This window comes from Sphaerodactylus townsendi, linkage group LG02 (assembly GCF_021028975.2).
Source record: "Sphaerodactylus townsendi isolate TG3544 linkage group LG02, MPM_Stown_v2.3, whole genome shotgun sequence".
Lineage (NCBI taxonomy): Eukaryota > Metazoa > Chordata > Lepidosauria > Squamata > Sphaerodactylidae > Sphaerodactylus > Sphaerodactylus townsendi.
Genome location: NC_059426.1, coordinates 124,875,451 through 124,901,379, shown reverse-complemented (window position 1 = coordinate 124,901,379; position 25,929 = coordinate 124,875,451). Strand labels below are relative to the sequence as shown.

The 25,929-nt window shown below is 64.5% G+C and overlaps 1 protein-coding gene across 2 annotated transcripts; it reads left to right on the top strand.

Moving 5' to 3' along the window:
• Nucleotides 1–25,929, top strand: LOC125427079 (transmembrane protein 151B-like). Of its 2 annotated transcripts, none has more exons than XM_048486085.1 (2): nt 1–83; nt 23,476–25,929. In XM_048486085.1, exons 1-2 carry the CDS (start codon nt 72–74, stop codon nt 24,937–24,939), a joined length of 1,476 nt encoding a protein of 491 aa, XP_048342042.1. In that variant the 5' UTR covers nt 1–71; the 3' UTR covers nt 24,940–25,929. The 2 variants fall into 2 exon arrangements, with proteins under 2 accessions (XP_048342042.1, XP_048342041.1); XM_048486084.1 differs by lacking the exon at nt 1–83 and adding an exon at nt 1,061–1,416.

The following is a 25,929-nucleotide window of genomic DNA, read 5'->3' as shown; positions in this document are numbered from 1 at the left end:
GGGAGACACATGCCAGAACCAGGATGAATCAGTGTTCAGCACTTAAGCCAAGAGGAGTTTTTGCTTAAACCATGACTTTTCGTGTGAGTATCACGTGATAAATTGATTGTGGGGAATCGCCCTGAGAATACAAGCAGAAAACTTGGAGTGGGAGAATTCCTCCTTACAGCAGAGGGTAAAGGAATGGTGGAGGGACTTGAGATTAAATGGGTCTAAATCAGAGGTGGGATCCAACCAGTTCTCTCCACTTCTCTAGAAGTGATTACTAATTTTTTATGCAGGTTTGTGTGTGCGGAGGCGCCACTGTTTGAATCCCACCACCATCAGAACCTGTTATTAAAATTTTTGGATCCCACCACTGGTCTAAATACTTACTTGAACTCCAAACAACAGCACACTAATGTAGAGTGGTGGAACACCTGAATTGTTGGTTTATTCTGGCTGGCAGCAACTCTTCATATCACCTGCTGCCTGGTCTTTTTAAATTGGAGATGCTGGGAATTGAGACTTTCTGCAAAGCCTTCAGTTGAGCCACAGAGGACAGTAAGGACAATGGGACCAGTAGGATGAGAAGAAACAAACTCATTTCTGGAACTGGCCGATGATCTAGCTAACAGGATCTTGGGAACAGCCGCCAGATTTCCCTGCCAGCAGATGCCATCCACTCAAGGACACCTTACATTCCACAGACGCCTGCAGGAGCGAGCCACAGAGACTCCCTCCAGTGGAGCACGAGAACCGTCCTGGTGCGTATGTGGGGCGGGGGGAGTTGTTTTTCCCGCTGGCCAGCCCCAGGACCGCCAAGCAGGGCAAGGAGACCGCGGACCGTGCAAAGGGAAACCCGAAGTTGGCAGCCCGCTAGCTCCACTGCAGAGTTGGGGACTGCAAAGCCTGAGGATTTATTGACAAGGGACAGCAGGCGAGGCGGCTGCAAGCGGCGCGAGGCCAGCAGCCTCTTCTGCACCTCCCAGAGGCGTCTTTAGGGTTTTCCCTTCCGATCCCCCAAAGTTATCGAGCAGCCGCAGTATCCCCACCCCCGCACCCGGCCAGGCGGCCAGTGATCGTCACGCCAGCGGGAGCCCCTGGCCCAAAGTCCGGCATCTGGTAAGAGAAGAGTCCTCTGGCAACCCAGGACCCGGACGGTTTCTACGCACGGCTGGGACTGTGTGACGGTGAGGAGCTGAGCTGGGCTCCCCCGGTTTGAAGAGGGAGCTGCAGTCTGGAGGCAGAGACCGGTAGCCCCGCAGCCGGAGGAGGAACTTTCCCATCTCTTGGCTTGCATTTGACAGACGAGGGGAGCTGCGAGATTTGTAATGGCAAAGGATGGCTGCGGAGGGGGGACCGGAATCAGCCGCCGAAACAACTGCAAATACTCCAGAGGCAGCAGTAACTGCAGCTACAGATGCTACAGAGGAGGTGAGAAGCCAAGGGCAGACGGGAGTCTGGTGTGTTGCATGGGAGGAAGTGGGGAGGAAACATGTCACACGGCCAGCTGAACACTAGCAGGGGCTTCCCCTAATGTTCAATAACAAACCAAGAGACACATGGGAGAGTTACAGAGCTGGAGACGCAGGTAACCCTGAAGACCCACTCAACTCCAGTATCGCACTGGAAGAAAGGTCACTTGGGGGAAAGGTCACTTGGAGGCTTTTCAATCTAGGCTTCTCTTTAATTCACAGAAAATTATAGTGGGGAAATTGGGGTTGGGGAAAAAAATATACATGTTTTAATCAAGTGGACATGGATTTGGAAATCTGTGGGGTGGGGGTGTCTGTGCAACCCACAGAGAGAAAGGGGGGTTGATTGTAGACTTTCTTTGAGTTCCAGTAGATGTTTATCTGGAGCAGTAACCTGGCAAACCAAAATTAACTGTCCAGGGAACAGAACAGAGGAAATAGACAACCCATACACACACAGGTAGGATGAGGTGCTCTCCAAGGTGCTGGAATTGGGACAACCACCAAATCTATTCCACTACCACATTCCAGCTCCAGCCTCCTTTCCTAATTCGTAATATGAAACCATCCCATGCCATCCAGTGTTCCTGGACAGGCAGCATATGCACATTGTGATCATTGATGGACTTCCCTGTTTCATTCTATACGTTACCCTCTGCTCTTCTCTCATAAGAATGTCCAGACTAATGCTCTGCAGAAATTTGGATGGCATTCACACCATTTAATTTTCAAACGATGGTATGCTGCAGTCTAGTAGACTGACCTCAACAATTCACTTTTCTCCACTGGAGTCATAAAACACTCTGCAAAGGTTTTTGCATGCCTTTTTGCGGGTTATCAGCCAGGCAGGGGCCTGCCATCAGTGCTTGCATGTTTGGTGGCTAATGTTTGGGTTGCAATATATATTAGTGTAAAAATCTACACATTTCAAATAAGTCATAACTATTTGGCTGTATAAGAAGTACAAACAGTTTCATTTTTACATTGCCAAAATATTGTTTAAATTTATAATTCTCCCTTCTATTAAAATAAATATTGTAGAATTAAAAACAAACTAACTACAACACCATAAACATAAACTATAAAGCATTACAAAAACAAAGACAAATTTGGGCATAATCCAAAGTCAAGCATTTTTACATTCTACTGATTTCTATTATAACTGAGCCCGCTTCATAATGAGTCTGACCAAATGGGATCTAGCTCTCATCAGTTTGTGCCATAATAAACATGTTAGTCTTTAAGAAGCCACCTTTGACTCTTTGTTGATTTTTACTACACAGCTACTCTTCTGGAATCTGCATCAGCTAATTACAGTGGCAACTCTAGTAAGAACATTGTCCAGGGAGTTAAATTCTACTGCACTGACCTGAATAGGATACTGAGTAGGCCTTCTTAGGATAGTACTGTCAGGGTGCAATTGTGGTGGGAGATTCATAATCATATCTCCCACAGCTTAGCCTAACTATCCCATGAAATCATTGGGATGAGAGATATGCTTAACTTTGCTAGATGAGGCTCAGAGTAAATGCAGAGCTAGATCAAAGGACTACTAATTTCCCCCTCTATCCTCTTGTTACAGTCCATTCAACTTCCCCCAAATGCTGCTCCTGTAGGAACAGGTTAGGGGTGAAGTGGGTCTGCAAGGGGAGAGGAAAGTCATTATTTTGCAGGCAAAAGTAAGCAGGGCCAAAAAAAAAAGAGTAAAGTTTCCCCTTCAGTCATGTTCGACCCTGGGGTACCACTGCAAGCAGTGATTTTATAGGCAAGCAGTTTTTGTGGGGTAATTTGCCATTGCTTTCCCCGGCTATTCTTTACTCCCTAGCTGTGAGCTAGGTACTCATTTACCGACCAAGAAATGGATGGATGGCTGAGGTGACCATGAGCCAGCTGCCAGGATATCTGACCCACATGGGGTTCGAACTCTTGACTGCAAGCACTTAACCACTACGCCACACAGCTCTCTAAGTGGGGCTACTTGAAAGTAATTCTCATTTTATGCAATGGGACTTACTCCCAGGAAAATGTTCCTATGATTTCAGCCTTATACTAGTGGCAAATTAAGTATGGATCAAATCAGTGGTCATTAATGAAATGACTACAATATTCTTGTCATGTCAACATAGATTTACATGGCTGATCACCAAACACTTATGCTTATCTTTATAATTTTGAATTGCCAAATGGTAAGTATGGGCCACTGTATTTCAGACATAGCTCTGGGATTAACACATTAACAGCAATGAGAGACTAATGGGATTATCAGGAAAGTTGCTATCATTTTATCCCAAATTTAACAACTAAAGACACACAGACTTTGAAACCAATATTGAATTTATGCAACCAGGAACTATATAAACAATAAAAAGAACAAAAAGCTTAAACAATATTATCTAATTGGGAAGTCAAGGATAATGTAAAGCCAGAGCAAAATGGATAACTAAATCTTAAATACAGGAAAATGTTTATTCAGAAAAAAAGACTAGAAATTCACATATGTTTTCAGTGAAATGTATACCTGGGATAAAGATATAAAATTAAGTTTAATTTTACACATGGAAATCAGTTTTGAAAAGTAATACTGTTTTCCCCTCTAGCTGTGGAGAAACTTTGCTAAAAACACAGAAATCACTGTTTAATTTTCCCTCTTTAGAAAGGTAAAAGTAGTCCCCTGGGCAGGCGCACTGGGGCATTAGTGACCCATGGGGTGATGTTACATCATGGCATTTGCTAGGCAGACTCTATGTTTACAAGATGATTGCCATTGCCTTCTCCAATCATCTACATTTTACCCACTTTAGGTTTTGAAAATTCATACAAATTTAGAAGTGAAGTGGAACTGATCGTTTCTCTGACTACAATGTGGAAGTGGTGGTAGGAAGTGCTGCCAAGTTGCTGCTGATTTATGCCAACCCTGTAGATTTTTCAAAACAAGAGTCATTCAGAGGTGGTTTGCCACTGACAACCTCTGTTTCACAATCTTGGGATTTCCTTGGTGGCCTCCCATCACTGGCGTACCGACCTAGGGGACAAGGGGTCCCCTTTGTCCCCGGGCGCCTTTAATTTGGTCGCGTGTAAGAGCCAGGCAAACCCCCCCCACCCCCCCCCCCCCCCACCCCCCCCCCCCCCCACCCCCCCCCCCCCCCACCCCCCCCCCCCCCCACCCCCCCCCCCCCCCCCCCCCCCCCCCCCCCACCCCCCCCCCCCCCCACCCCCCCCCCCCCCCACCCCCCCCCCCCCCCACCCCCCCCCCCCCCCACCCCCCCCCCCCCCCACCCCCCCCCCCCCCCACCCCCCCCCCCCCCCACCCCCCCCCCCCCCCACCCCCCCCCCCCCCCACCCCCCCCCCCCCCCACCCCCCCCCCCCCCCACCCCCCCCCCCCCCCACCCCCCCCCCCCCCCACCCCCCCCCCCCCCCACCCCCCCCCCCCCCCACCCCCCCCCCCCCCCACCCCCCCCCCCCCCCACCCCCCCCCCCCCCCACCCCCCCCCCCCCCCACCCCCCCCCCCCCCCACCCCCCCCCCCCCCCACCCCCCCCCCCCCCCACCCCCCCCCCCCCCCACCCCCCCCCCCCCCCACCCCCCCCCCCCCCCACCCCCCCCCCCCCCCACCCCCCCCCCCCCCCACCCCCCCCCCCCCCCACCCCCCCCCCCCCCCACCCCCCCCCCCCCCCACCCCCCCCCCCCCCCACCCCCCCCCCCCCCCACCCCCCCCCCCCCCCACCCCCCCCCCCCCCCACCCCCCCCCCCCCCCACCCCCCCCCCCCCCCACCCCCCCCCCCCCCCACCCCCCCCCCCCCCCACCCCCCCCCCCCCCCACCCCCCCCCCCCCCCACCCCCCCCCCCCCCCACCCCCCCCCCCCCCCACCCCCCCCCCCCCCCACCCCCCCCCCCCCCCACCCCCCCCCCCCCCCACCCCCCCCCCCCCCCACCCCCCCCCCCCCCCACCCCCCCCCCCCCCCACCCCCCCCCCCCCCCACCCCCCCCCCCCCCCACCCCCCCCCCCCCCCACCCCCCCCCCCCCCCACCCCCCCCCCCCCCCACCCCCCCCCCCCCCCACCCCCCCCCCCCCCCACCCCCCCCCCCCCCCACCCCCCCCCCCCCCCACCCCCCCCCCCCCCCACCCCCCCCCCCCCCCACCCCCCCCCCCCCCCACCCCCCCCCCCCCCCACCCCCCCCCCCCCCCACCCCCCCCCCCCCCCACCCCCCCCCCCCCCCACCCCCCCCCCCCCCCACCCCCCCCCCCCCCCACCCCCCCCCCCCCCCACCCCCCCCCCCCCCCACCCCCCCCCCCCCCCACCCCCCCCCCCCCCCACCCCCCCCCCCCCCCACCCCCCCCCCCCCCCACCCCCCCCCCCCCCCACCCCCCCCCCCCCCCACCCCCCCCCCCCCCCACCCCCCCCCCCCCCCACCCCCCCCCCCCCCCACCCCCCCCCCCCCCCACCCCCCCCCCCCCCCACCCCCCCCCCCCCCCACCCCCCCCCCCCCCCACCCCCCCCCCCCCCCACCCCCCCCCCCCCCCACCCCCCCCCCCCCCCACCCCCCCCCCCCCCCACCCCCCCCCCCCCCCACCCCCCCCCCCCCCCACCCCCCCCCCCCCCCACCCCCCCCCCCCCCCACCCCCCCCCCCCCCCACCCCCCCCCCCCCCCACCCCCCCCCCCCCCCACCCCCCCCCCCCCCCACCCCCCCCCCCCCCCACCCCCCCCCCCCCCCACCCCCCCCCCCCCCCACCCCCCCCCCCCCCCACCCCCCCCCCCCCCCACCCCCCCCCCCCCCCACCCCCCCCCCCCCCCACCCCCCCCCCCCCCCACCCCCCCCCCCCCCCACCCCCCCCCCCCCCCACCCCCCCCCCCCCCCACCCCCCCCCCCCCCCACCCCCCCCCCCCCCCACCCCCCCCCCCCCCCACCCCCCCCCCCCCCCACCCCCCCCCCCCCCCACCCCCCCCCCCCCCCACCCCCCCCCCCCCCCACCCCCCCCCCCCCCCACCCCCCCCCCCCCCCACCCCCCCCCCCCCCCACCCCCCCCCCCCCCCACCCCCCCCCCCCCCCACCCCCCCCCCCCCCCACCCCCCCCCCCCCCCACCCCCCCCCCCCCCCACCCCCCCCCCCCCCCACCCCCCCCCCCCCCCACCCCCCCCCCCCCCCACCCCCCCCCCCCCCCACCCCCCCCCCCCCCCACCCCCCCCCCCCCCCACCCCCCCCCCCCCCCACCCCCCCCCCCCCCCACCCCCCCCCCCCCCCACCCCCCCCCCCCCCCACCCCCCCCCCCCCCCACCCCCCCCCCCCCCCACCCCCCCCCCCCCCCACCCCCCCCCCCCCCCACCCCCCCCCCCCCCCACCCCCCCCCCCCCCCACCCCCCCCCCCCCCCACCCCCCCCCCCCCCCACCCCCCCCCCCCCCCACCCCCCCCCCCCCCCACCCCCCCCCCCCCCCACCCCCCCCCCCCCCCACCCCCCCCCCCCCCCACCCCCCCCCCCCCCCACCCCCCCCCCCCCCCACCCCCCCCCCCCCCCACCCCCCCCCCCCCCCACCCCCCCCCCCCCCCACCCCCCCCCCCCCCCACCCCCCCCCCCCCCCACCCCCCCCCCCCCCCACCCCCCCCCCCCCCCACCCCCCCCCCCCCCCACCCCCCCCCCCCCCCACCCCCCCCCCCCCCCACCCCCCCCCCCCCCCACCCCCCCCCCCCCCCACCCCCCCCCCCCCCCACCCCCCCCCCCCCCCACCCCCCCCCCCCCCCACCCCCCCCCCCCCCCACCCCCCCCCCCCCCCACCCCCCCCCCCCCCCACCCCCCCCCCCCCCCACCCCCCCCCCCCCCCACCCCCCCCCCCCCCCACCCCCCCCCCCCCCCACCCCCCCCCCCCCCCACCCCCCCCCCCCCCCACCCCCCCCCCCCCCCACCCCCCCCCCCCCCCACCCCCCCCCCCCCCCACCCCCCCCCCCCCCCACCCCCCCCCCCCCCCACCCCCCCCCCCCCCCACCCCCCCCCCCCCCCACCCCCCCCCCCCCCCACCCCCCCCCCCCCCCACCCCCCCCCCCCCCCACCCCCCCCCCCCCCCACCCCCCCCCCCCCCCACCCCCCCCCCCCCCCACCCCCCCCCCCCCCCACCCCCCCCCCCCCCCACCCCCCCCCCCCCCCACCCCCCCCCCCCCCCACCCCCCCCCCCCCCCACCCCCCCCCCCCCCCACCCCCCCCCCCCCCCACCCCCCCCCCCCCCCACCCCCCCCCCCCCCCACCCCCCCCCCCCCCCACCCCCCCCCCCCCCCACCCCCCCCCCCCCCCACCCCCCCCCCCCCCCACCCCCCCCCCCCCCCACCCCCCCCCCCCCCCACCCCCCCCCCCCCCCACCCCCCCCCCCCCCCACCCCCCCCCCCCCCCACCCCCCCCCCCCCCCACCCCCCCCCCCCCCCACCCCCCCCCCCCCCCACCCCCCCCCCCCCCCACCCCCCCCCCCCCCCACCCCCCCCCCCCCCCACCCCCCCCCCCCCCCACCCCCCCCCCCCCCCACCCCCCCCCCCCCCCACCCCCCCCCCCCCCCACCCCCCCCCCCCCCCACCCCCCCCCCCCCCCACCCCCCCCCCCCCCCACCCCCCCCCCCCCCCACCCCCCCCCCCCCCCACCCCCCCCCCCCCCCACCCCCCCCCCCCCCCACCCCCCCCCCCCCCCACCCCCCCCCCCCCCCACCCCCCCCCCCCCCCACCCCCCCCCCCCCCCACCCCCCCCCCCCCCCACCCCCCCCCCCCCCCACCCCCCCCCCCCCCCACCCCCCCCCCCCCCCACCCCCCCCCCCCCCCACCCCCCCCCCCCCCCACCCCCCCCCCCCCCCACCCCCCCCCCCCCCCACCCCCCCCCCCCCCCACCCCCCCCCCCCCCCACCCCCCCCCCCCCCCACCCCCCCCCCCCCCCACCCCCCCCCCCCCCCACCCCCCCCCCCCCCCACCCCCCCCCCCCCCCACCCCCCCCCCCCCCCACCCCCCCCCCCCCCCACCCCCCCCCCCCCCCACCCCCCCCCCCCCCCACCCCCCCCCCCCCCCACCCCCCCCCCCCCCCACCCCCCCCCCCCCCCACCCCCCCCCCCCCCCACCCCCCCCCCCCCCCACCCCCCCCCCCCCCCACCCCCCCCCCCCCCCACCCCCCCCCCCCCCCACCCCCCCCCCCCCCCACCCCCCCCCCCCCCCACCCCCCCCCCCCCCCACCCCCCCCCCCCCCCACCCCCCCCCCCCCCCACCCCCCCCCCCCCCCACCCCCCCCCCCCCCCACCCCCCCCCCCCCCCACCCCCCCCCCCCCCCACCCCCCCCCCCCCCCACCCCCCCCCCCCCCCACCCCCCCCCCCCCCCACCCCCCCCCCCCCCCACCCCCCCCCCCCCCCACCCCCCCCCCCCCCCACCCCCCCCCCCCCCCACCCCCCCCCCCCCCCACCCCCCCCCCCCCCCACCCCCCCCCCCCCCCACCCCCCCCCCCCCCCACCCCCCCCCCCCCCCACCCCCCCCCCCCCCCACCCCCCCCCCCCCCCACCCCCCCCCCCCCCCACCCCCCCCCCCCCCCACCCCCCCCCCCCCCCACCCCCCCCCCCCCCCACCCCCCCCCCCCCCCACCCCCCCCCCCCCCCACCCCCCCCCCCCCCCACCCCCCCCCCCCCCCACCCCCCCCCCCCCCCACCCCCCCCCCCCCCCACCCCCCCCCCCCCCCACCCCCCCCCCCCCCCACCCCCCCCCCCCCCCACCCCCCCCCCCCCCCACCCCCCCCCCCCCCCACCCCCCCCCCCCCCCACCCCCCCCCCCCCCCACCCCCCCCCCCCCCCACCCCCCCCCCCCCCCACCCCCCCCCCCCCCCACCCCCCCCCCCCCCCACCCCCCCCCCCCCCCACCCCCCCCCCCCCCCACCCCCCCCCCCCCCCACCCCCCCCCCCCCCCACCCCCCCCCCCCCCCACCCCCCCCCCCCCCCACCCCCCCCCCCCCCCACCCCCCCCCCCCCCCACCCCCCCCCCCCCCCACCCCCCCCCCCCCCCACCCCCCCCCCCCCCCACCCCCCCCCCCCCCCACCCCCCCCCCCCCCCACCCCCCCCCCCCCCCACCCCCCCCCCCCCCCACCCCCCCCCCCCCCCACCCCCCCCCCCCCCCACCCCCCCCCCCCCCCACCCCCCCCCCCCCCCACCCCCCCCCCCCCCCACCCCCCCCCCCCCCCACCCCCCCCCCCCCCCACCCCCCCCCCCCCCCACCCCCCCCCCCCCCCACCCCCCCCCCCCCCCACCCCCCCCCCCCCCCACCCCCCCCCCCCCCCACCCCCCCCCCCCCCCACCCCCCCCCCCCCCCACCCCCCCCCCCCCCCACCCCCCCCCCCCCCCACCCCCCCCCCCCCCCACCCCCCCCCCCCCCCACCCCCCCCCCCCCCCACCCCCCCCCCCCCCCACCCCCCCCCCCCCCCACCCCCCCCCCCCCCCACCCCCCCCCCCCCCCACCCCCCCCCCCCCCCACCCCCCCCCCCCCCCACCCCCCCCCCCCCCCACCCCCCCCCCCCCCCACCCCCCCCCCCCCCCACCCCCCCCCCCCCCCACCCCCCCCCCCCCCCACCCCCCCCCCCCCCCACCCCCCCCCCCCCCCACCCCCCCCCCCCCCCACCCCCCCCCCCCCCCACCCCCCCCCCCCCCCACCCCCCCCCCCCCCCACCCCCCCCCCCCCCCACCCCCCCCCCCCCCCACCCCCCCCCCCCCCCACCCCCCCCCCCCCCCACCCCCCCCCCCCCCCACCCCCCCCCCCCCCCACCCCCCCCCCCCCCCACCCCCCCCCCCCCCCACCCCCCCCCCCCCCCACCCCCCCCCCCCCCCACCCCCCCCCCCCCCCACCCCCCCCCCCCCCCACCCCCCCCCCCCCCCACCCCCCCCCCCCCCCACCCCCCCCCCCCCCCACCCCCCCCCCCCCCCACCCCCCCCCCCCCCCACCCCCCCCCCCCCCCACCCCCCCCCCCCCCCACCCCCCCCCCCCCCCACCCCCCCCCCCCCCCACCCCCCCCCCCCCCCACCCCCCCCCCCCCCCACCCCCCCCCCCCCCCACCCCCCCCCCCCCCCACCCCCCCCCCCCCCCACCCCCCCCCCCCCCCACCCCCCCCCCCCCCCACCCCCCCCCCCCCCCACCCCCCCCCCCCCCCACCCCCCCCCCCCCCCACCCCCCCCCCCCCCCACCCCCCCCCCCCCCCACCCCCCCCCCCCCCCACCCCCCCCCCCCCCCACCCCCCCCCCCCCCCACCCCCCCCCCCCCCCACCCCCCCCCCCCCCCACCCCCCCCCCCCCCCACCCCCCCCCCCCCCCACCCCCCCCCCCCCCCACCCCCCCCCCCCCCCACCCCCCCCCCCCCCCACCCCCCCCCCCCCCCACCCCCCCCCCCCCCCACCCCCCCCCCCCCCCACCCCCCCCCCCCCCCACCCCCCCCCCCCCCCACCCCCCCCCCCCCCCACCCCCCCCCCCCCCCACCCCCCCCCCCCCCCACCCCCCCCCCCCCCCACCCCCCCCCCCCCCCACCCCCCCCCCCCCCCACCCCCCCCCCCCCCCACCCCCCCCCCCCCCCACCCCCCCCCCCCCCCACCCCCCCCCCCCCCCACCCCCCCCCCCCCCCACCCCCCCCCCCCCCCACCCCCCCCCCCCCCCACCCCCCCCCCCCCCCACCCCCCCCCCCCCCCACCCCCCCCCCCCCCCACCCCCCCCCCCCCCCACCCCCCCCCCCCCCCACCCCCCCCCCCCCCCACCCCCCCCCCCCCCCACCCCCCCCCCCCCCCACCCCCCCCCCCCCCCACCCCCCCCCCCCCCCACCCCCCCCCCCCCCCACCCCCCCCCCCCCCCACCCCCCCCCCCCCCCACCCCCCCCCCCCCCCACCCCCCCCCCCCCCCACCCCCCCCCCCCCCCACCCCCCCCCCCCCCCACCCCCCCCCCCCCCCACCCCCCCCCCCCCCCACCCCCCCCCCCCCCCACCCCCCCCCCCCCCCACCCCCCCCCCCCCCCACCCCCCCCCCCCCCCACCCCCCCCCCCCCCCACCCCCCCCCCCCCCCACCCCCCCCCCCCCCCACCCCCCCCCCCCCCCACCCCCCCCCCCCCCCACCCCCCCCCCCCCCCACCCCCCCCCCCCCCCACCCCCCCCCCCCCCCACCCCCCCCCCCCCCCACCCCCCCCCCCCCCCACCCCCCCCCCCCCCCACCCCCCCCCCCCCCCACCCCCCCCCCCCCCCACCCCCCCCCCCCCCCACCCCCCCCCCCCCCCACCCCCCCCCCCCCCCACCCCCCCCCCCCCCCACCCCCCCCCCCCCCCACCCCCCCCCCCCCCCACCCCCCCCCCCCCCCACCCCCCCCCCCCCCCACCCCCCCCCCCCCCCACCCCCCCCCCCCCCCACCCCCCCCCCCCCCCACCCCCCCCCCCCCCCACCCCCCCCCCCCCCCACCCCCCCCCCCCCCCACCCCCCCCCCCCCCCACCCCCCCCCCCCCCCACCCCCCCCCCCCCCCACCCCCCCCCCCCCCCACCCCCCCCCCCCCCCACCCCCCCCCCCCCCCACCCCCCCCCCCCCCCACCCCCCCCCCCCCCCACCCCCCCCCCCCCCCACCCCCCCCCCCCCCCACCCCCCCCCCCCCCCACCCCCCCCCCCCCCCACCCCCCCCCCCCCCCACCCCCCCCCCCCCCCACCCCCCCCCCCCCCCACCCCCCCCCCCCCCCACCCCCCCCCCCCCCCACCCCCCCCCCCCCCCACCCCCCCCCCCCCCCACCCCCCCCCCCCCCCACCCCCCCCCCCCCCCACCCCCCCCCCCCCCCACCCCCCCCCCCCCCCACCCCCCCCCCCCCCCACCCCCCCCCCCCCCCACCCCCCCCCCCCCCCACCCCCCCCCCCCCCCACCCCCCCCCCCCCCCACCCCCCCCCCCCCCCACCCCCCCCCCCCCCCACCCCCCCCCCCCCCCACCCCCCCCCCCCCCCACCCCCCCCCCCCCCCACCCCCCCCCCCCCCCACCCCCCCCCCCCCCCACCCCCCCCCCCCCCCACCCCCCCCCCCCCCCACCCCCCCCCCCCCCCACCCCCCCCCCCCCCCACCCCCCCCCCCCCCCACCCCCCCCCCCCCCCACCCCCCCCCCCCCCCACCCCCCCCCCCCCCCACCCCCCCCCCCCCCCACCCCCCCCCCCCCCCACCCCCCCCCCCCCCCACCCCCCCCCCCCCCCACCCCCCCCCCCCCCCACCCCCCCCCCCCCCCACCCCCCCCCCCCCCCACCCCCCCCCCCCCCCACCCCCCCCCCCCCCCACCCCCCCCCCCCCCCACCCCCCCCCCCCCCCACCCCCCCCCCCCCCCACCCCCCCCCCCCCCCACCCCCCCCCCCCCCCACCCCCCCCCCCCCCCACCCCCCCCCCCCCCCACCCCCCCCCCCCCCCACCCCCCCCCCCCCCCACCCCCCCCCCCCCCCACCCCCCCCCCCCCCCACCCCCCCCCCCCCCCACCCCCCCCCCCCCCCACCCCCCCCCCCCCCCACCCCCCCCCCCCCCCACCCCCCCCCCCCCCCACCCCCCCCCCCCCCCACCCCCCCCCCCCCCCACCCCCCCCCCCCCCCACCCCCCCCCCCCCCCACCCCCCCCCCCCCCCACCCCCCCCCCCCCCCACCCCCCCCCCCCCCCACCCCCCCCCCCCCCCACCCCCCCCCCCCCCCACCCCCCCCCCCCCCCACCCCCCCCCCCCCCCACCCCCCCCCCCCCCCACCCCCCCCCCCCCCCACCCCCCCCCCCCCCCACCCCCCCCCCCCCCCACCCCCCCCCCCCCCCACCCCCCCCCCCCCCCACCCCCCCCCCCCCCCACCCCCCCCCCCCCCCACCCCCCCCCCCCCCCACCCCCCCCCCCCCCCACCCCCCCCCCCCCCCACCCCCCCCCCCCCCCACCCCCCCCCCCCCCCACCCCCCCCCCCCCCCACCCCCCCCCCCCCCCACCCCCCCCCCCCCCCACCCCCCCCCCCCCCCACCCCCCCCCCCCCCCACCCCCCCCCCCCCCCACCCCCCCCCCCCCCCACCCCCCCCCCCCCCCACCCCCCCCCCCCCCCACCCCCCCCCCCCCCCACCCCCCCCCCCCCCCACCCCCCCCCCCCCCCACCCCCCCCCCCCCCCACCCCCCCCCCCCCCCACCCCCCCCCCCCCCCACCCCCCCCCCCCCCCACCCCCCCCCCCCCCCACCCCCCCCCCCCCCCACCCCCCCCCCCCCCCACCCCCCCCCCCCCCCACCCCCCCCCCCCCCCACCCCCCCCCCCCCCCACCCCCCCCCCCCCCCACCCCCCCCCCCCCCCACCCCCCCCCCCCCCCACCCCCCCCCCCCCCCACCCCCCCCCCCCCCCACCCCCCCCCCCCCCCACCCCCCCCCCCCCCCACCCCCCCCCCCCCCCACCCCCCCCCCCCCCCACCCCCCCCCCCCCCCACCCCCCCCCCCCCCCACCCCCCCCCCCCCCCACCCCCCCCCCCCCCCACCCCCCCCCCCCCCCACCCCCCCCCCCCCCCACCCCCCCCCCCCCCCACCCCCCCCCCCCCCCACCCCCCCCCCCCCCCACCCCCCCCCCCCCCCACCCCCCCCCCCCCCCACCCCCCCCCCCCCCCACCCCCCCCCCCCCCCACCCCCCCCCCCCCCCACCCCCCCCCCCCCCCACCCCCCCCCCCCCCCACCCCCCCCCCCCCCCACCCCCCCCCCCCCCCACCCCCCCCCCCCCCCACCCCCCCCCCCCCCCACCCCCCCCCCCCCCCACCCCCCCCCCCCCCCACCCCCCCCCCCCCCCACCCCCCCCCCCCCCCACCCCCCCCCCCCCCCACCCCCCCCCCCCCCCACCCCCCCCCCCCCCCACCCCCCCCCCCCCCCACCCCCCCCCCCCCCCACCCCCCCCCCCCCCCACCCCCCCCCCCCCCCACCCCCCCCCCCCCCCACCCCCCCCCCCCCCCACCCCCCCCCCCCCCCACCCCCCCCCCCCCCCACCCCCCCCCCCCCCCACCCCCCCCCCCCCCCACCCCCCCCCCCCCCCACCCCCCCCCCCCCCCACCCCCCCCCCCCCCCACCCCCCCCCCCCCCCACCCCCCCCCCCCCCCACCCCCCCCGCATCTGCACTTTCCCAGCATCCTGATGTTGGGAAAGCTGGCCAGTCAATGACTAGAGACGGACATTGTCAGACGGCTCTGTTCCTGTTGCAATCAGGCCACTGCAAAGGCTGGAATTGCAGTCTGAGGTTTGCTGTGGCTATTCATTTACATAAGCAGATGAGGGTGAGGCTCCTGGGCATGGCCCAGCAGGCCTCCATACTGCTCGACTATCTGAAATTGACCAGGCAATTTTCTGAGTGCCTTATGGTGTTTCCATTTATGCAGCCATGCAGTTGCTGTCAAGATGCATTGTTCAACCCTCCCTTCCCCTTCACAAATCATTTTATTCTGAGCATATCTTCCCTTCTATGGATTATTCCCCTCTGACCCCAGTGGGTTATCTCCCTTGGCACCCTCATTCTGTTCAAAATATCTGCATTCCATGTCTCCTTGTCATTCAGTGCTGCAGCTTCTTTCCATGCTAGGGCTTCACCAGTGCAACATTCCACCCTCCAGGGACTTTGGGCAATTCAAGGAACTTTGGACAGTGTCCCTGAGTACTGAGAGGTGGGGCTTGAGTTCCAAGGGAGAGCCTATGCTATCTCAGAACCATCAGTTGGGGAGGGGATTGGACCTTGAGACAGCTTGCAGCACCTGGTGGCCTTCAAGTGTTCCACCAACCCACTCACCCTTGCAGAGATTGACAAACACAGTTGTCAAAGCCTGAGAAAACTGGGGGGGGGGTTGATATGGGCACAACAGCATGCAGCTTCAGTATCCACCTCTGGGCCAGCTCGGACCTTATATACCACTCACTCCTGCAGTGGGTTTGCAATAAGGCCAGTATCCAGCAGGAAAAGCTATATGACAGGGCCAGATCTATTGCCTCAGGGATGGGTTTGGGTAAGCCTATGGATGGCGTAAAACGCTAACATCACATGCAAAGCTTCACCTGTTGGATGGCAGGGTTGGCTATAGGTCCAGACTCTAAGGATAAAAAGCCACAGTTGAACCATTGTGCCCCGAAGGCTCATCTTGCCACCCGGCCTCCCCCCTGTATAGGCAGTGAGCGAATTGATGCTTGTCCTTGAAGACTTATGGATCCAGTTGGTTTCCAGAATGCTCTGCAGGGGCTGAGATACCTCCCAGCGACTCATTGGATGAGCTTGTGGAAGACTGACACAGCTGTCTTTCAAAGGTTATAGATGAGATCACTCCACAATGTCCTCTTCATACCCACCCCAAATTAGCTTCTAAATGAGATGGTGAAGTGTACAGTGAAAGATTTCTGTGTAGCCACCATCTTCCCTGCAAGCTCATCCCTGGCATAACTATTTAAGGTGATTCAGTCTTTAACAACCTCACAGAGGGTTCTTCAAATAACAGTAAATTGGTTATTGGCTGTGAGGCATTTGCGAGCTCTTTTGCAGATAAAATCTTGTCCCTCTGCCAAGACCTTCAGCCAACTTTGATACAACTGTAGGCCCCTTGTCTGTCTTCTGGTCCAGTTTTGGGCCATTTCAGTGGTCTTTTCCAGTCCCATGTTAACAAGAATCCTGCAGCTTTGAAGCCTATCACTTGCCGTTAGACCTGTGCCTGTCTTGGCTGGTGAAAGCTGGTGGAGACACAGTACAGGTCCCCCTAAGTGGTCTTGAGTGGTCTTCACAAGGGGATGGAAAGATTCACTGGCAAGGCACTATTTAAAAAAATCTTTGGATCATCTTGATTCATCCAACCACTGCCCAATGTCCCATCTTCTTGACCTGGGTGAGGTAATTGTCAGAGCATCTGTGAAGCAGCTTCAGAGTTTCCTGGAGGACAGATCAGTACTTAACCCCTTTCAGTCCACCTTTAGTCCTGGCGATGGGACAAAGATGGTTTTGGTCACCCTCACAATCTTTGGAGACAACTGGATCAAGGCTGATTGGCACCGCTGCTATTGTTAGATCTGACAGCAGTATTTTATACAGTTGATTACAATGTTTTGACTCACCACCTTACTGATGTTGGTATTCATGGGGTAGCCTTGCAATGCTGAGGGGAGTGGGTGAGGGGAGAGGTCAAGAGAGAGGGTTTCATTATGACACTGTGTAAAATTTTCTGTTAATAGATATTAATAAGACTTCAATATTGATAATTACAGTTTTTATTGAAGTTCTATGTAAGGTGAATAATTATAAACTTCTATAGTCAGATCTGAGGAACCTGGGAAAGTTAGGATGAGATACAGTCAGTAAAAAGTCCACCTCCCCACCCCCCACCCTCACACAAAACTGGGAAAGGAGATAAGAAGTGTTAGGATGTTTGTGTTCGTTAGCAGATTACATAGGAGAGCTTTGTTATCACTGATTGTCGAGTATTGCCAGTCTTGGAATGCAGGAGTGAGAAGGGGGAGGTGGAGAGTCTGAGAACAGAGGCTGGGAATAGAGTAAGCTTGATAGCAGCCAAGCAGCCTGAGAACTTTATTATGTCACCAATGCTATTGGGTCCCAAACTCCCAATGGGAGGGCAGCAAGAGGCTCATCAGAGGGATTAGATGATAGCAGCTGAATAGGTCTGTGGTGTCCCTCAAGGGGCGATCCTCTCCCCATTGATGTTTAACATCTATATGTGATCCCTTGCCTGATTATTCTGGAGTTTTTGGTCTGGGTTGTTACTAGTACACTAATGACATCCAGCTATATCTATTGATAGGTGGCTGACTGGATGCTTTCCCAGGCATTTTGGCCAGTTATCTGAAGGCTGTGGTGAAACAGTTGAAACAGAGGTGGCTGAGGTTAAATCCAATGAAGACGGAGGTCCTGTGGCTGGGTGAGGGAGACTTGGAGAGGAATGGCCACCTGCCAACTATTGGTGGAGTCCAATTAACACCTGTGCAGACCACAGGAGCTTGGGTGTGATACTTGATGCCTCACTATCTATGGAGACTCAGGTTGCACAAGTGACCAAACTGCATTTTTACCATGGTTTCCAGGCTGTATGGCCGTGTTCTAGCAGCATTCTCTCCTGATGTTTCGCCTGCATCTGTGGCTGGCATCTTCAGAGGATCTGATGTTGGGAAAGCAAGTGGAGTATATATATCTGTTGGAAACCACACAGCACCCAAGAAGACAACATTGTCTGTGAGTAACAAAGAAGACATTACTCACAGACAATGTTTCTTCACCAACCCTGGACACTCCAACAGATATATATATTCCACTTGCTTTCCCAACATCAGATCCTCTGAAGATGCCAGCCACAGATGCAGGCGAAACGTCAGGAGAGAATGCTGCTAGAACACAGCCGTACAGCCCGGAAACCACACAGCACCCAAGTGATTCCGGCCGTGAAAGCCTTCGACAATACAATAGCAACTTGGCCCAAAAAATATTGGGCTATCTTGGTTCTGGCTCCCAAGGCTACTCCCCAAGAGGCTGCAGTTGAGACCCTGCTACTGGGAGGCCTGATGCCTCAAGTTCCCAAGAACATGGGAATAAAATCTTGCAATCTAAACATCACCACTAGGACACCCAGCAGACATTCCAGATCCAGTGACAGCAATCCCTCCACCAGGCCAGGAGTAGACCACCAGCCTTTCAGGCTCAGCCATCGGTCAGCAGAGGCAATATAGGTAGTGGACCCATACAGAAGAAGTTCAGCAAAGGTGCAGTCCAAGTCTTGCAGCCTGTACTCCAGTTCTTAGGGCATACCATGCTCCAGGAGACTTCTGTTTTTGCAGGTTTCTGGCCTCCAAGTAAGTCCTGGCAAGATGAGTTTCAGGTGCTGCCTTCAGAGCAGGTGAGGCTGTTTTTGTTATCAGTCCATTTAAGCCTTAAGTTGGAAAGGGAATCTTGGTGGATCAAGCAGTTCCCAAGCTTTTGTGCACTGGCTCCAGCTTCCGGGTCCCAGACCTGGACTCAACTCTTGTGCACTGGTTCCAGCTTCCGGGTTCCAGACCTGGACTCAACTCTTCTGGGTCCCAGACCTGGACTCAACTCTTGTGCACTGGCTCCAGCTTCCGGGTCCCAGACCTGGACTCAACTCTTCTGGGTCCCAGACCTGGACTCAACTCTTGTGCACTGGCTCCAGCTTCCGGGTCCCAGACCTGGACTCAACCCTTCCGGGTCCCAGACCTGGACTCAACTCTTGTGCACTGGCTCCAGCTTCCGGGTCCCAGACCTGGACTCCAGACTACCCGGGATGATTCTGCTCTGAGGAAGACCCTTCATGCCGTGGCACGTGGAGTTAAAACACAAACACGGGTAGGACACAGCATGTAGGGTGGACTGCTCTGACTCCTTGTGCTATAGTTCAGAGATAGAAATGAAATGCTGTGACAAAATAAAATGATGCTTTTGAACTCTTAATGATGACTTCAGTGCTGTTGCTGAATTCCCACCACTGCCAATTGCACTGCTATACAGAGAAAGTACTGCATAAACCAGAAGTGCGTATGCTCTGATAAAACATGATAAACATGATCCTTGTTATTGCAACACCTTTAAAAAGTGCTACCATGCTGTCGTTGTGCTAAATGTGATAATTTCTTTGCAGGAGTATAAATAAACCCAATGGTCAGAAACAAGTAAACTTCATACTCTCTCACGTGTTCCAGCACCATGGCATTCATGAATAAGCCTTTGAACACTTGCGTTTTGGGTGTTTTCATGCTGTTAATTTGGTTCACTTTTGTCCTTCCTGTTGGACCACTGCCATTGCTCAACCCCTCCTCCCATGTGTGTTATGTTTCTCTGCTGTTGCTATATTTCCATTCAGCCCACGTCTAGATTACCCTCTGTTTTTTCTTACTCTATCATTTTAGACATGATGGCATTTTGCTTCTGTTGAATTGCATTAAGTTCAACATCAAGGCCAGATTCTACATCACAAGCAGACTCTTCTTTGTACATATGTCACAGAAGGGAATCCTTGGCCACAAACTTCTGCATCAAGTGTCACCATTCAGTTTCTTAGCATTTCTATTTCTCTTTTTCTTTCACCTTGTTATTCCCTTATAGCAGTTTATGTGTGTAGCATCCTGTACTTTGTATGATATAAATCAGGGTTTGGAACAACAACCATTAACACCCATGAGTCGTATTAAAACCGTTTGAAATCACCGTTTGGCCTATGACAGCTCTACTGTAGACCAGATGAAAGCAATTACAATGGCTTCCAACTCCAATTTCATTTACAGACCAAATAAAGGGGCTGACTCACCAGTAGGTATTACTATAGATCACTGGAGCAGCCACTGGTAAGTTTTGAATGCTGGTTTTGGGGAATGAAGGCAGGTTGTTGCCAGGCTGTCTGGCAACATGTGTGTTGTGAATAATGCGCATGTGTGTGTGAATAATAACTATTGCTTACAATGTTTTGGTCTATAAGTATATAAGAACAAGTCACTTGCAGAATTTCACTGACAATTGCTATTAAATCTCAGTATCTAATTGCTGTAGAATCTCAAATTCAGGTGAAATTAATATTTTTCAGTGAATTATTACAAGAACGGCCCCTATACTCAGTGACAAATTGGGCCCTTCAGCCCATCGGCATTTGACATTCTAAAGATACATCCTTGTTCCACCTCGCACAGTAACCAGTTGTTTCTTTATGATTTAAGGGATGAATTACAATGCAGCCTAGAGGGAACGGTGCAACTATGGCACAGATGAGCCACTTCCTAAGTGGGCAGCCACATCGAAGCTTAAACCAGAATGGAACAAAATAAGGCAGTGATGGGGGAAAAGGAATACAGTGTGCAGGAAAGCTGGTGTGGAGGGGTGGGACAGAGGCCTTGACAGACATGCTGGCCAACAGCCAGTGGGTAGAAAGAATGGGTGAGAGCTGAAATGGGGAAGGTGGGGAAGGGCAGGACCAGGCAAAGGAGGGGAAGGGAGGGACAGTGCCAATATGTCCCTGAAGGGGGCCATCAGAAGGCAGGGTGTCAGAAAGCATTGTGGGCAGGTGGGCCCTGGTGAAGCACTGGGGTCCAATGTAAGTGCAGGGGGGTGATAGGGTCAATGACACCACTAGCACCCAGAGGGATGACCATGCTGGACAGGTCCAGGGGGCACTGTTGGTGGGGAGGAAGGGGTTGGCACTGCAGGGGCCTGAGGAGTGCGACAGGGCACCTAACACCCCCTCCACTTATGGTTGCCCTTTGGTGACACCTCCAAGCTATTCCAAGCAATGCCTCAGAGTGGCCTGAGGCTTTTGAGATGGTGGCAGACAGACCCTCTATCCAGTAATTCATGTGGAAGGCAGACTCCAGCCACTAATAATGCCCCTCCAGGCACTTCAACCTGATGGGCAATCACATGTATGACTGTGCCTCACTAGTTTCAGCTGGACAGGGCTGCCAGGAAATCTTCAAGGAGGTCAGTGGCCGCCTTCAGGGCTAGGGGCCAGCCCCCCATGCTATCCCCATGCTGCAGAGAGTCATTATGTCCCTGCACTTCCTGGAGATGGAGACATTGCAGGGAATTATGGCAGACATCTGGAAGTCTCCCAGTCCTCTGCCTGCTGCTGTCTGCATGGGTTCCTAGACGAGATGCTGGTAATCTCCCCCACCAGCTTGCTGGTGTTCCCCTGGAGTCCATCTACTTTTGACTAGTGTAAAGTGACTCTCTTGAAGAAGGGAAGGGGTAATGATGTTTTCTGAGCTTGGAACTCCCACAACCAATGAGAGCTGGCCAACCCTCATGTGCTGCTGTCAGTTGCTAGAGGAGATTGCCCTCTTGTAGAGCAAGATTTTTTTCAGAGAGTCCAGCCAAAGGGACTGGACACAAGAATGGACCATCTTTTCCCATGCTGTGCAGGCCCCAGTCTTCCATCCCTGAGGATGGGATTCCTAAGCTCAGATAATGCCAAGCCCTACAATGGCCTTGTATGGCAATATCCAGCCCCACCTTGGATTTCAGGTCCCCCCGCAGTACCCACCCACACACACACTTATTTTCGTGAAACAGTACAGGCTGGAGAAGCTGCCTGTTCCCTTCAGGCTGAAAACAGCCTGGTGTGAACTACACTTTCCAGGAGATCTTGCGAGCCCCAGGTTCTCATGGGTCCTATAATGAAGTCTCAGTGGGAGAACTCAGCCCCAGAGTGCGCTTACTTTTCTTTCCCAGGTTGGTTTTTGTGGCAAGTTCTAGCCCTGTTGTGCAAAGCACTCTCCCTGTGCTCTGGCTTGATGAATGCTGCGCCTCTTGCTCTAAGTCCCCATGGCAGTTTCCAGGGCTCTAAGTGGGTTTTTTAATGGCCAGGGTACAGCCTTTGGTTCCTGGGAGGGAACTTGGGTAGTGTCTTGGAGCTCACCATTGGCCAGGAGACTGCTTGGCATTCTGAGCAGTCCTTGTGGGTGGGGCTGTATCAATTGGGGAGCCTTTCTAACAGGGCACTATGAACTGCACCATGTATTGGAAGGTGTAACTTTGCATTCCCAAGCCAAAAGGGCTCAGAGAGCTAACTAACACTGACCCTGTCCCCAAGAGCAAGCCCCTCACTTGCTCTGTCCCCAAGAGCAAGCTGCCACACCTGCACCAATGCACCTCCATTGCACTCCTGCACCTCTCCCCAGCACCACTGTATGTTCTCCTGCACTGGTGTTAAAACTATCATAGCACTTTTGGACCCCTACTTGTGGATTGCACTGTTACTCTGGGTGTTTTCTAAGTTGTTGACCTTTTTATTGTGTTTGTAGCAAACGTCCCATTTTCTTCCACTTGGGGTACCGTTGATTAGTAAAACTGAAAGTATTCACAGAATTTGCACAGCTGCATTTCAGCAAGCCATGCTTACAAACACTTGGATTAGATGCACTGAAACATATACTTACCAGTTGTGGCCACCAATAATTTTGTGTAACTTTTGAACCCTATAAAATTAAGGATGCCAAAAGTTTTGCAATCATTTTTTGGGCTTTGATGTTTAATGACTTGTAAATGAATGTACCCCTAAGCCTTTACAGGTGTATCCTGAAGAGAATAACAACTTAGTTGGGCAAGATACTTTTTTGTTTTTATACATCTGACCATAATACGCAACATTTTCTGTTCAGTTGCCAACTTGGCAGCATGTGAACGCCAGACAGTACCTGAAATTCCTGTTCTGAGTCTGAGTTTCTATAGCAATTGGATAATGATCACAATAACAATTTAAATAATCATTCTGAAGCAAAGTAGTGCATGCAGAGGTTTCACACTATGTTTACTAACAAATGATGGGTGAGAGTGATAAGTCTGTCTATTAATGAACTTCTAATGAGTTGCCTTGGAAAGTCTTTCATAAGATTTGGGTGCAGTCAATGTACTTATTGCTAATTAGTGACAATATGTAGCAACTATTGTGCTACCCCCCCCCGCACTTTGTGTTGATAGGTAGGAGCGTTTTAGTATATTTTACTAGTAATAATAGGCAAAAGAAAATAATAGGTAGAAGAAACAGGGCTAAATGGACTATGACTGAAAAACTTAAACAAAATTTAATGATAGAATGTAGTAACTTAGTGTCACAATCTGGGTCAAATGTTCAAAAAAATCTACTCTATGATTATCCAAGGTTGCAGCCAACTGGAATCAGTGGCATTCATATATCACCCAGTTAAAAATGAAGTGAGTTCCACAGTAAGGCTGATGAAATGTTGAGTTTTTTATTAGTCAAATTGTATGTGGTAAGACTCCCAGAAAACTTGTGGGCAAATGATAGCTTTTGTTATAAGACTAGTGTCAGAAGCAGTTCTGCAATCTTAGTCTTAGGAGAGTCTGATTTGGGGTTGGGAAATCTACTCTTGACAGAATAGCTCAGAACTGTAAATGAAGGCCTAGATCTCTTCAGTACCAAACTATATCCAGTTATCGATATGTGGTATAATATTGCATGTAATAATTTCAATAATCTCATAAGAAATTTTCTTTCTTTCTCCTTGTTCTCCCCCCTTCTTTTTTGTGCTCTCTGTTTATCAGCAACAGCCTGTCAAGCAGTCTTTGAGTGCCTCCATGTGCAGAGAGTCCCACTGGAAATGTCTCCTCCTCTCCTTGCTTATGTACAGCTGCTTGGGGGCTGTAGCTTGGTGCCAGCTCACACAAGTCACCAAGCTCAGTTTTGATAGTTCGTTTCAAGGCAAGTCCATGATCTACCATGATAGCCCTTGCTCTGATGGCTACGTCTATATACCATTAGCATTTCTCACCATGCTGTACGCGGTTTACCTGGTTGAATGTTGGCACTGCCGGGCCAAAAGTGAGCTTCAGTACAAGGCTGATGTGGAAAGTGTCTATGACCGAATTGCTCGAATGAAGCAGGCCACTCCGTGCATATGGTGGAAGGCCATCAGCTACCACTTTGTCCGACGGACCAGACAGGTGACTCGATACCGCAATGGTGATGCTTATACAACCACCCAGGTCTATCATGAGAGGGTCAACACCCATGTGGCTGAAGCTGAGTTTGATTATTCCAACTGTGGCTTCAAGGACATCTCAAAGGAACTTATGGGCTTGGAGTGGTATTCAGCCACAAAACTAAAATTCACCAAATGTTTCAGCTTTGCCAACACAGAGTCTGAGAACTCATATCTAACACAGAGGGCTCATTTCTTCACAGAGATTGAAGGGCTGGATGACTACATGGAGGTCAGAGAAGGCATGCAACTCAAAAATATTGAATTCAAAGAGATCATGATGGCTTATGGGGATCCAGAGCATCTCCCATGGTACGTGTCCCAGTATGCTTTCTGGGTGGCTGCTCTGATGATGCTCTCCTGGCCATTGAGAGTTTTCATAGAGTATCGGACGGCATTTGTGCAATACCACGTGGAGAAGCTTGTTGGGGTAGAGTACAGAGTACCAACCGAGGCAGAGGAACCCTTGTACAGGTATCGGATACCCAGGGTCAGCACTCGGGACAGCACTGAACTCGAGTGGCACATCTGCACAAACCGGCAACTGATCCCCAGTTACTCAGAGGCCATACTGTTGGACTTGGCGAATCCTCCCTCATGCAATGCCTACTCCATGTGCAGATACAGTGAGGTCACTCACGGCTGTGACCACTGCCATCATGCCTCCAGTACCTCCTCCATCTTCTCTCGCCACGCGTTTCACAGCTGCAGTGGAAACTCACAGCTCTCTCTCAACACTAGCCGCTTCTCCTTGTGCCGGATTCATGGCTCTCATAGGACAGGCCTTGGGAGAAGTCACAGCAGCAGCATTGCTGACCGTGGCTGCCAGGATGACCAGTGCTGCTCCCACTCAAGTCAGCTGGCCATCAATGAAAACCCACCCACCTACCATGATGCTCGTTTCTTCCCGGTGCTAATTGTGCAAAGGCCTGAAAGGCAGGGAGGGAGGCAGCTCTACCTCCGCCGTGCATCCTGCCTGGAGACTTCACTGTCACTCACTCACTGCCTGAATCCTGTTGAACAATGAGAACAATACCAGGACAGCCATACAGGTCAACTGCCCTCTAGTTAAAGTCCCAGTTGCCCATTTCCTGAGAAAAAAAAATCCCATTCAAGTGGCTAGCTACAAGTCTGATGGTTACTTGATAAGTGTATTGATATATTCCATGCTATCCTGTTCTCCCTTCAGAAGACAGCCTAGATGGGACTGTCATGTTACGGTCACAGTCACCAGGTTTATATTCAGACTGAGAGATGTTCCTAGAGCCACTCAGTGAGATTCTTGGCAGAGGAGGTATATGAACCTAAATCTCTCTTGTCAAAGTCCCACACTCTATGGGACAACTACCTGACTTAAAGTTCACAGAGGTAAAAGGAAGATAATTTCATCAGATATGTAACAGGCAGGGAAATTTATCAGTCAGCAGATTTACACAGAACTTTACATCATGGAGAATTCCACTGATGGGTCTGCCTTTCCAAAATGTTTTTCCTCCTAAGCATATTACTAGCTTGGGAAGGGCTTTGATCCCACATACCCAATAGTTCCTGCTAACTCAGGCTATTCTTGTATCATGCAGCATTATCTAAGAGTCGGGGCAGATATTTTCCTTTCACATCCTAATATATAAACAGAGCTGAAGACTTTTTTTGGGGGGGGGCGGAGGAAGGGAGATAAATACTATACTTCCAGCCTTCTGCGATAAGCAGCACCACCATGTGGAGAGGGGGCAGATAAATGTTTTTTCTTGCATCCCTTGGCAAGTGAATAGAGGCAAATGCTATAATCTCCCCAAACCACATAGAATCATAGAGTTGGAAGAGACCCCAAGGGCCATCAAGTGCAATGCAGGAACACACAATCGAAGCACTCCTGACATATGATTGTCCAGCCTCTGTTAAAAAACCTTGAAAGGAGGAGACTCAACCACACTCTGAGATAGTTTATTCCACTGTCAGACAGAATTTTTTCCTGATGTTTAGGTGGAATCTCTTTTCCTTCACCTTGAAACCATTA